Here is an 11,325-nt window from a genome sequence, read left to right as displayed (position 1 = left end):
AGGTCCGGTTTCACCAATGTTGTTTAACTTTAAGCCTAGCTTAATTCGTCCGTTGTCTCTTACCAATTGTTCCTTTAGAAGGAGACAAACGTGAATTAAGCTGAGATTAAGGTTGAGCGACGTTTGGTGAAACCGGGCCTTAGTTTCACAATGGGCGAGAGCACATGTCCCCCCTCCGTTCGCGCCGATTCAATTAAATCGCGGAAACCGGATCGAAAATCCGTGCTCGAGGGGCGCCCGCGCGTGCCACGGTGGTGCCGGTGACCAGCCGCGGGCGACGAACGCGCGCAGCTGTGGCGCACGAACGTGAGTCGCTGCTCGCTGCGCTCTGCAGCTGATGCGGCTCGCTGTGCCATCCGTCGCCGCCGCCGCAGCCGTCGTCCGCGTTGTTGTGTCCCGCCGAGGGAAAATGCGACGATTGCGACGCGCCGCGATCCGATTCCGACGTCGGCCCCGTTGATCGCGTGTGTCTCGTGTGTCTACGCGAACAAGAGACTTGGACCGCCGGGCGGCCTCCCGGAAGAGAAAATTCGCCAGGGAGCGTCCCCTCTGCCCCCTCGTCGCGAGGAAGATCCGCCGCCGAGAGAGTTTCCGTCGGTCCGATGCGGCGCGCGGAATTCGATGTAGCGCGCGCGAGTCCGCTCCCTCCGCTCGTGCGGACGACGGATCGCGTGGAGCGGAGGTAGACAAAGGGGCCGACGACGCGAGCGCGCGCGCGCGCGCCGAGCGTCCCGGCGCATTTATTTATATAAGCGTCCGCGAGACATGCGGCCGCTGCCACCGTAGGGAGACGCGGCGTCGCCTCGGCACGGACGATCCGCGTTCCCGTGGGTTACCCCGTTCCGCGAGGAACTCGGAATCGATCCGGCGCTTCGCGTCGCGTCGCGGCCCGGGGTTGCCCGTCGCAATTCCGCGACATGGTTGCGTTTGCCACCGCGAGTCGTCCGTCTCTCTCCCCCGTGTCCGGCGAGGGTGACGCGTTGACGCGACATGCGACGTGATCGTTGGGTCCCTCAGGATTTCCAAGGAGGCACGACGGGACGCGCTTCGGATAGAGCGGCGGCCGGAGCATAATAGCCATTATGGAGGCGTTGCGTTTGGCTATACAGTGAGTGCCTGTCCTTTTTTCGGCGAACGCACCCCGCGATAAATTGCTTTGCTCGCGCGGACGGACGCTCGGAGAAGCGATCTGTTCGAAGTGTCCCATCCTTCGTTCCAACTTATTCTCGGCGAAAGAAGTTTGGATAAGGGAATCTTTATGCGTGTCTGTTTTATTTATCTTGATGATTAATTGCGCGAGTCGCTGTGCAAGACTCCGCTTTACAGGAACTTTTATCCTGGCGCAGAAGTATTGTCAAATCTTGAACAAGCAGCCGAACGAATTGTTCTTTTATTTGAATCGCGTATCTGCATTTTTATTTTTCTGTTTACCTTCACTAGTTCTTTTGTATTTTCAAATATACGTTCCGGCGCACTCGCACGTTAATTGGCAATTTTTCTCTTTCAGGACGCGGCTTGGGGAGAGGATGGTCAGCATGAGCTCCATGCTCGTAGAGACAGTCAGTATAAATTATGAAGATTTCAACGAGAGTTTTTTAACCTGCGGCACCTGTCTCTGTGTTTACGATGGCAGCGAGCATACACCTAAATTACTACCATGTTCACACACGGTACGATTTGTGCATAAACATTTTTGCATGTTAGCACCGTATGATTGACTCACTGTCTAAAACGATTCAATATTTATATGATAGATGGGACACACCGTACTGAGTAAAAAACCTAAAGAAACGTAGGTCGAAAACTCAACCGTTTCTGAGATACGAACATTTTTGTATGTTAGCATCGTATGAATGACTCACTGTCTAAAACCATTCGATATCTATATGGTAGATAGGACACACCGTACTGAGTAAAAAACCTAAATATACATAGGTCGAACCATGTTCATTTAGGTTTTTTTTTTACTCAGTATGGTGTGTCCTATCTACCATGTAAATATTGAATGATTTTTTCTAACACCCTGTATTTAATCTTTAGGCATCAACGATAGTCATTATCTGTTATTATCATGGGTTGTTATATTTAAGATAGGTTTAAAATTGTTACGTCAAAAATGTGAACAAAAAAATTGAGAGTTCAATAAAAAAAACTTTACTATATCGATACTCTTCGTAGAAGTAAAAATGGTTTATTTACATTTTGAGTGTTTTAAAATTGATCTTGTTAAATTTGTCATGGTTTCACAACTTTAAGACACAAAATTGTTTTTATTAATATCTTTGTTAGTAAAAAAAATATTGCAAAAGTAGATGCTTTAGTTGGTCTGATCTCGTTTCAGAATTAAAAGAGTAACGAATTGTTAGTTTTTAAGTAACGGTAACTAGTTACTTTTAAAAAGTAACTTTTCCATCCCTGGATTAAGTATAAAACGGTACAGCTTACCCCAAGTAGCAAGATGATGTCAAGCGACGTTAGAGACGTCGTTAAAACGTTATTAACACGTCGTGTCATCTTGATAGTTGGGTATATGTACGTTGCACGCTGCGTGTAATGTATATATGTGCATATTAATAATTTGGAATCTGTTTTAGGTATGTTTACATTGTTTAACAAGGATCGCTGCGTCCCAAACACGAGAGACAGGAGCGTTTAGATGCCCCATTTGTAGAGAATTAATCACTATTCCTCGTGGAGGGGTACCTGCACTGCCCCCGAGTTTTCTCGTCAACCAACTGCTGGACCTCATGTCTCGGCAGAGACGAGAGGTACGTCCGAGCGTACGGATAAATTTTTGTTCCCGAATAGTCTCAGTGTCGTTACGTCGTTATCTATTTGCAGGTCATCCCAAAGTGTTCAGTTCATATAAATCAGGAATTATTATTTTGCGAAACATGTGATACCGTGTTCTGTACAGTGTGTACCGGTGGGACACACGCGGGGACGTCGCCTGGATGCACAGAACATACAATCATCCCCTTTAGCATTGCGATAAAACGAATGTCCGAAATATTGCTTTACAAAGCTAACGAGTGTATATCCAAGGTGAAGACTAGTTTTTCTTTTTAACTTTTAAGCACCGTTCCTTGTATTGTCCGATACAGCTTTTAATGTGCTCCATTTTCATTTCTTTATTGTTGTATACTTAATTTTTGTATGCTTCATATGACTATGTCTGCGTATATGTACTTAAGTTATATCCAAAAAGCCATTTATATGTATAAAAGTGTCTCTCGCTTATACATACATGTAAAAATTTCTCAAGTATTATTTACAATCATATTTGTAATAGCATTACTTAATTTTTTATGTGTGTTGCTCGTACACCAAATAACGCTTACAAATGAAGCAGTGAGAATTGTCATTAAATTGTAATACGTGGTACAACTCTATCCTTACTGAGTTAAGAGTTACGTTTTTTAGTTAACACAGGCACAGGATTCTGTAAGCACGGAGTTGCACCGTTTGGAGGCGTCTACGGAAAAGTGTTTGAGCGCGGTGGACACGGAGTTTGCGGAGATCATCGCCAAGATAGAGAAACGTCGGACGGAGCTGCAAGCCGCCGTAACTGCCGCCGCTCGTGACAAGAAGCACGTGCTTGAGGAGCAACATTCTCTTATTGAGGCGGAGAAAACCAAAGTGGAGCAAGAATGCGAAGGATTGCAATATCAGGTAGAGCGTGATAAAGAAATACATTGGTCTAACGTTACTTCCCGCGCGTATCGTTTTACGCACCGTGAGATTTAATCCGACAGGTCGAGGTCCGGAATATTACCCAACGCATTAACAGCCTGTCTGATCAGCTGGACGCAGCGACCGCTCTCAGCGAGCCCAAGGAGAACGCTTTTATCACGTTCGAGTTTAATCACAACGACGCTCTCTCCCAATTGGAGCAGGCGCTGAGCAACTTAGGACGAGTACGTTCCAGTACAACATTGCCAGGTATCTCAAGGATTAATAATACAGTAAAGTAGCGACTTTAGAGATTGGTCGTTTACTACAACACGCTTCTTACTTCTGACGTAAGATGTAGATTTGTGAGTTAGGGCCACAGACTTCTATATACTACTAGAATGGAAATGTACATTTTTTCAGTCACACACTTTCAAGAAGGATCTTTCGTAAGATTATTAGTGCATATATAGGTTTTTTGGGTTGCTGAATCCAATGCTGATGTCAGAATTGGATTCTGGCAACTGCCAATTGAGACATGGTGGAACTCTTGCCTCACTTATCAGCTCAAAGATAGAAGTCTAGTAGTGTACAGAAATCTGTAGTTAGTACCTGAGTAGAAAGACTGTCGTAAGTGTTCGCAATTCCGTAGTAAGACGCAAGTCGATGTCGGAAGTCAACGCGCAAAGAATGGACGTACACGCACCGGCATAAATGCTGTCCCTATCCTTGTGAGGTGCACGCACACAACTAGAGTCCCTGTAGTTTGAACAGGCCTGCGTTCTTTCTGCTCAGGCCCTTACCGTCACGCATGAATCGGCTTTAATTTGCAATGTGACGCATTTTCTATACTTATGCCTTTTTATATCAGGTTTGTGTCGAGCGAGATTGAAAGACCTGGCGATAGTGAAGCTGCAGACAATCGTCATTGTCGAAACGGTGGATTATCACGGTCATCCCCGGAACGTCGGCGGTGATCTTATTAGCGCCGAATTGACGCTCGCAGACAACATGCACGCGGAACATCAGAACGCTCCCATCGAGACGGAAGTAAAAGACCTGGAGAATGGAACTTATGAGATTTACTTCCGGCCACCGACCGCGAGTAGATACGTTTTGAAGGTGTCGGTGTTTGAACGACCTATAAAGGATTATCCGCTATTTTTCGACGCGACTGAGCACAATGAACCTACTAAAATATATGGAAGACGTGGCAACGGGAAAGATGAGTTCCACCAGCCAGTTTCGGTTGCGGTGGACGACGAAGGGATGATTTATATTTTGGATACTGGAAATTCTCGTATTAAGGTCTGTTTGAAATAATATTAGGGAACACAATATTTGGATAACGCGGTAAGAATATTCGAATGTTTCTGTAATATTTCAGGTACTCAATTGTGATTTGGAGTTTCAAAGGCATATAAACAATGATGGCTTGGAGGGCCGCAGTTGTACGGGAATAGGTATTTCTCAACAAGGTCTCGTGGTCGTAAATTGGCGGACGCGAAAGATCACGGAAATGACTTCGTTGGGTGATACGATCCGATCTTTCACGCACAACGCGTTTCAAGTTGGTAATTTTTATCGTGCAAAAGTCACCCAAGCACTTCGTAATTACGACATTGGTTCCTTATTCCAGGAGCCCATAGACATTGCAGTGGACAAGAGTTACGGCCACATACTTGTCGCTGACAACGGTCAGAGCTGTGTATTCGTGTTCGATTCGGATGGCAAGATATTATTCCAGGTTAATATTTGTTTACATAAATATATGAACTTTCACTGCAAGTTGCTTCGTATGGTCCTCGTATAGTTATCACGAAACGTTAACAGGTCGGTAAGAGAGGCACGTTCAAGCTAATCAGTTCTGTAACTGTCGGTCCGGCCGGTGAGATTTTAGTTGCCGATAGCAGAATTCAAGTCTTCTCCGCGAAGGGAGATTTCTCCGAGGAAGTATATTCCGAAGGCAAAGGTAAGTTTCTCTACACGTAGTCGGATATTTCTCCAAGATATCCCGCTGCTAAAAATAACTTGAGAGATATAGTACTATCGTGATACTATAGTTAAAGTAGAAAATTTACTTCGTCGTAACGAGGATGAAGATTTTACTATATCTGATTTGTGTATGCGACAGGAAAAGGTATCTACGGAGGAATAGCCGTGGACGCGGAGGGCAAAATAATCGGCACTCGTACGGACAAGGGTCGTAGCATAATACAAGTACTAAAGCTAGGCGGAGGTAATATTTTAACCGAGATCGACTCGCACAGCTCGAAATTGCGACGCCCCTCGGGCATAGCGGTGCTGCCAGATAATCACCTCGTGGTAGTGGACTTGGGCAATGATTGTATAAAGAAGTACAGGTACTGGTAAAAAAAAAACAGTCATTGTTTGTTTAAGCATAAAAATTCAAATTCGCAAGCCAGAGGAAAGCTCAGAGGTACCAAAAGTCAATCATAATTTAGAATTATTTAATCAGGTTTTTGTGAAACTTGTAACATCACATATTGCGAATGTAATGCCTATGTTTTTATAAATTTTTATATATAGTTTATAAATTAGTATAAGACGTGGGATAAAATAGTCATGTCGAAGGTAAACCTGACATTACTATTACTATTCGGTTTGCAATATGTAGCATTATATATTACAATTTGTATTTTGCCTTCAGCTGTGTTTTATGTATTTAATTTTTTACGTTCGGCGCTGCTTTCTCTCGTTTCCCGCATATCTGTGGGTATACAAAAATTTTTACCGTTTCAAACAAGTCATGCGAAATGCTCAGTACTTATTGTATGTATACCTTTTTTATTTGATATAATTTTTTAAGTCATTGCGATTAATATTTAATCGTTTGAATGCAAAAAAAGCAACTCTGTTGTTGCTGACTAATCTAGATACATCGGTGGATGATAATCCTTTCCTAACTTTGCCAAATTAAGCTTGAAAGTTGTTTATCTTGCTTCACATGTCAAACATGCATCTACATATGACAATCACAATCATATTAGATCATACATTGAATAATAAGAAATTCATATCCCAATGTTCTTGATTTGCACAAGCTCGCTTAAAGTAAAACTGAATTAAAATTCGGTACATAATATACGTAACTACGTAAATATTCATCTCGTGAGACATAAAAAATTCTAAAACTTGAATTGCTAAAAATAAGGAAAGGTAAATCTGTATTATTTTAGATAAAACTGGTTTTTAAGTAACATTTTAACAATCGGTTTAAATACTACAATATTATTTTTATATTAAATTTAGGCGGGTAAAACTGGAGGAGACTATCTCTGGTGCTCCTCTGAATTTATATTTTCACACGATACGTTCAATTTTTTCTTAGCTTAGCGTTTTAGAAATTCGTTAAGATAAGATAGAAGAAATTACATCGTAGCACTAAACTATCAAGATAATCTGAACAACTTCTAGTCTTGATTTGTTTCAATAAGGAGAGCATCATTATTCGCGGGTGTATAATGTTATATAAAAAAGTATTATATATATTATATATACACTGCCGTTCTATATTATTTTAAAATACATCTCTTTCATGATAGAGTACAGGGCTTTGCATCACATCAAGCATATATGAGTAGATTGCTTGGATATAATACTGTTGAGATGAAAGAAAATTTCTTTGAACTGTGAGCACCTTCATTTTAACCAAAGTTTTTAACGTGGAAACGTTTTTCTTAAATTCGAAACTGTTGATGTTTCTGAATCATTTTGTTATTCTGTACGCCATGTTTTTTAATTTATATTCTCTGTAATATGGAAATCGTAGTTTTCATATTTTTTGCTCCTTTTTATTTTACTGTGTAAACTTTGCAGCATTTATTACCCGGAAAGGTTTCTTGTGTTCCTAACAAGCAAGAAATTCGGGTAATTTATTTTGGCACTACGTGATTTGTTCTTTTTTTATTAATAAAAAACAAATTATAAGTAATGTAAGATAGCTATGCAAATAACTAGAAATACGATAAGAATTGTATATATATTTTTTCAGTATTATTATACATTTTGATAGAATTGGCGACGCGATTTATTTATCTAGAGATATTTTCCAAATTTCGTGAGAGACACGCGATTCTCTCGACAATGATGTACTTTTTTGAAGGCCTACAGTATCGTTCGTCGTAACGGAATTTGTTGTTAAAAAAAGACGATCCAGATTTTTCGTCGCTCTTACAAATTTCACCCGAGTGTGCAAATGATTTCCATCGTTGAGACACGTCTCGTAACGTGTACGTTCAAGTTGCTCTGGACAAATTACATAAGCAGTAGGATTCGCGCGATCACTCGTGTATCCGGAAATACTTAACGCCCGTCTGGAGATCGCGGCTACAATCGATGAAATGTTAGCTAAATATCACCATGATGCATATCTACTTATTCCTCGATACTTACTTCTTGACACCGAGAGTGATAAACTTACACGCGTACGGCTTACAAGTTTCCATTTCTTTACAGCGGGAAAATATTTTTTCACGTAACTAACTTGTATATCTCTGTGTAAGAATCGATTCTTAAAGTAATTAGCTCTAACACCCTTATGCCATTTTATCTTTTACGTGACTTATGCTAGTTACATTTTTTTTTTTAGAATCATTTGCCATGTTAATATCGACACGAGTAATCCTTGTAAAAACCTTTCTTAGGACAAATGCGGAGCTATGCGTAGAACATATATGGCATGCGATTTAAATTCAACGAAAGTGTAAATGATGACTTTTGCGGTTTATATTTTTGCGACGAACGCGCAAGATCTTTCAGCGACCTCCTATTTTTTTTTCGGACTGTATCGTAGCGATACGACATTCCTCGTGAACTGCTTCGCAGAGTGATCTACCATAGGCTACATTTAATATAAATTGTCGCATATTGCTTGTATATGTACGTACGAATACGACGAGTCACCATAAAACGCATTAACACGTTAGTCCTTAGCGGAAAGCATAACAGTGCCTTTATTGAGAAGATGCCACCGTACGGTTTATATCTCATGACGATTGATTGATATATAAATATATTTCTTCTGTTCAAACCGACAAGTCACGCCGATGCGCTTAACACTTGGAACGTCACTTGATTGTAATCGTACGTGATTCGTACATTTCCTTGGGAATCGTGGCGTTTGAGTAGAAAAACGTATTCCTCACTTATGTCAATTTCTACCAATGTAGATTAACTTTGGTCTCGGTTTAACTTGTTTTTTTTAAATCGTTTTCTAGTTCTAAGGCCCGGTTTCGTCAACATCGCTTAACTTCAAGCCTAGCTTAATTCGTTCTTTGTCTCTCTCCAACTGTTACTTTAGAAAGAGACAAACATGAACACGAAGACGTTTGGTGAAACCGGGCCAAGCTAAGCTTAAAGTTAAACGACGTTGGTGACACCAGGTCTGAGTTTAATTCATGTTTGTCTCTTTCTAAAGTAACAGTTGGAAAGGGACAAAGAACGAGTTAAACTATGGCTTAAAGTTAAGCGACGTTGGTGAAACCGGGCCTAAGAGTTGGAAAAAGGTGGAAAGTAAATTAAACCGAGATTAAAGTTAATCTGCATTGGTAGAAACGGGCGTTAATCGTTACCTACGTGTGATTGCCAGTGGGAACTAAATGAAAAATATCAGTACGCAAATTCCCAAGGAAAAATGTGCTCGCGTACGACGTCAAAGTGCTAGAGTGGAAACGGAGTCGCGGCAGGTCGAGAATCAAATCAGAATTTTCATCGGAGTAATTTGTATATCGATTGTTCTATATATATACAGGGTGAAGAAAAAATATGGAAACCCCTAAAGTTTTCGAGAATTATGCATTTTAGAAACAAATGTTATCCATCTTATGTCCCGCTTGAAACCACACAACTTTTGTCTCAGACATTTGTTTCTGAAGTGCCATAGTTTTGAAAAACTTTAGGGCTTTCCATACTTTATCCTCGCCCTGCATGTAGACCTACGTTCCGAAATTTCTGGTTCTATCAGTCATTCGATGAATATCTATTCAGCGAGAACCTAGCGCATTGATTGCGGAGTGTCATTTTGTTTCCAAGTCTGATCCTGAAAGCCAAGCCTGATTTAATGTACGTCAACGTCCTATTGTCGCCTAAGTGTCTACCAGAAGTACCGATTGACTCGATATCCCTCTTTCTTTCTCTCCCCGTCCCCCTTTTCTTTACGAATCGTTGAGCCACCCGTTCGCAAACACCGTGCAAACTCAGACTGATATATATTTCTCGTTTGTATTTTTTGATATTGTTTAATCTAGTCATACGTCAGATATAACTGTAACACTTATATATCATGACTCTGTCACGCTGTAACATAAAGTACATTGTAAATAAATATGTAAGCTTGATTCACCGAGTGGTTTTGACCATAGACGACACTCGTTTCCCTCCCGAGCGCGCTTATGGTCGAATAAATCGAGAGAGTGCAGTCCCGGGGGAGATTTATTTTGTTCAACGAGGATATCGAATCTTTTTGTTTTTTCAATAGATCTCCCGGTCCGCTTCCAAATTTATGGCGTCTCGCTTGGTTGATCCTATGAGCATTTATTCTGTCCGCTGACTGAATAGACTATTGAATCGTATTCAGTATCGCGTTACTTTAAGTTACAAATTCTCCAAGTACCAAAGATGACACTTGGAGTACTTGGACCAACGACTCCAAGTAATTAAATCGCTCGAGCATTACCGGCGTATTTTGTTGGAGCGCGGATGAAGCAATTAATTTCGCCGTCTGACGCGGAAGTCTCGCCGCGATCAACCGGACAAGTCGGAGTTCGTGTTCGGCATTGCGTACTTTAAGTTACAAATTCTCCAAGCACCAAAGATGACACTTGGAGTACTTGGACTCCAAGTAATTAAATCGCTCGAGCAATACCGCCGTGTCTTGTTGGAGCGCGGATGAGACAATTAATTTCGCCGTCCGACGCGGAACGATCGGCGAGTCGCGGACAAGTCGGAGCTGGGGCGAAGTCGCCGAAGCCCGAGGCCCGTCCGTGCCAGCGCGCGTGGGAGTCGACGTCCCTGAGCGCGCGCGACGGAGACGGCCGCGCGCGGGAACGAGAGAGCGAGACGGCTATAGGACGCTAGCTGCACTCACCGCGGTGTTGGGGCCGCTACGGTGGTAGTGAATGGAACGCGGTGTGCCGCACGTCCTCGCGTAGTACAACGCTCCGCGGGCGCCGCGCCACCCAATGGCCAGCGAGTACGGGCGGTCACGTGACGCGCGTGCCGAGAACCAGCCAGCAGAACATTGCAAATGACAAGACGCGTAGGGCATTGTCGTCGCGCCGCCGCCGCCGCTGCCGCCGCCGCCGCCGCCGTCGTCGCCGCCGCTGCCGTCGCCGTCGCCGTCGACTCGTCGCTCGGGAATACGTCCGGCCGCCGCGCCGAGAATCGCCCCGGTGGTAGCGCTTAGCGCGGGTGCCTCCACGTCGGGACGCCAGGCGTCCCCGAAGCTGCCCGCAGTCCCGTAGTCGGTTGCGCGCGCGACTCGTCGGGAGGACTCCCGCGCCCTGAGAGAAAGAGCGGCCGCCGAGCCAAGGAGGAAGCCGCCAGGTGCGCGTCCGTTTTGGTCCGCGCGCGCGGACCCTCGAATCGCCGCCACCGCCGCAGCCGCCGCCGCCGTCGCCGCCGCCACCGCCG

At 43.4% G+C, this 11,325-nt stretch overlaps 1 protein-coding gene across 4 annotated transcripts in view; it reads left to right on the top strand.

The window, feature by feature from the left end:
• Nucleotides 1-8,946, top strand: part of LOC105560897 (tripartite motif-containing protein 2-like) — a 14,922-nt gene extending 5,976 nt beyond the window's left edge. For 2 of the 4 annotated variants that reach the window (XM_012010403.1, XM_012010404.1), the window contains exons 3-12: nt 1,508-1,670; nt 2,595-2,768; nt 2,842-3,045; nt 3,424-3,672; nt 3,756-3,942; nt 4,544-4,980; nt 5,060-5,242; nt 5,312-5,419; nt 5,506-5,644; nt 5,807-8,946. In XM_012010403.1, coding sequence (XP_011865793.1) covers nt 1,508-1,670; nt 2,595-2,768; nt 2,842-3,045; nt 3,424-3,672; nt 3,756-3,942; nt 4,544-4,980; nt 5,060-5,242; nt 5,312-5,419; nt 5,506-5,644; nt 5,807-6,045 — 2,083 coding nt within the window. In that variant the 3' untranslated portion in view covers nt 6,046-8,946. Of the gene's footprint in view, nt 1-296; nt 1,109-1,507; nt 1,671-2,594; nt 2,769-2,841; nt 3,046-3,423; nt 3,673-3,755; nt 3,943-4,543; nt 4,981-5,059; nt 5,243-5,311; nt 5,420-5,505; nt 5,645-5,806 lie in introns of those variants that run through there. The other 2 variants (XM_012010405.1, XM_012010402.1) reach the window with 2 other exon arrangements.
• Nucleotides 8,947-11,325: the final 2,379 nt, after the last annotated feature.

The sequence above is a fragment of the Vollenhovia emeryi genome, unplaced genomic scaffold, assembly GCF_000949405.1.
Source record: "Vollenhovia emeryi isolate VEMERY1.0 unplaced genomic scaffold, V.emery_V1.0 DF939218.1, whole genome shotgun sequence".
Taxonomy (NCBI): domain Eukaryota; kingdom Metazoa; phylum Arthropoda; class Insecta; order Hymenoptera; family Formicidae; genus Vollenhovia; species Vollenhovia emeryi.
The sequence above is the reverse complement of the archived record's forward strand: the minus strand, read 5'-3'. Positions and strand labels throughout refer to the sequence as shown.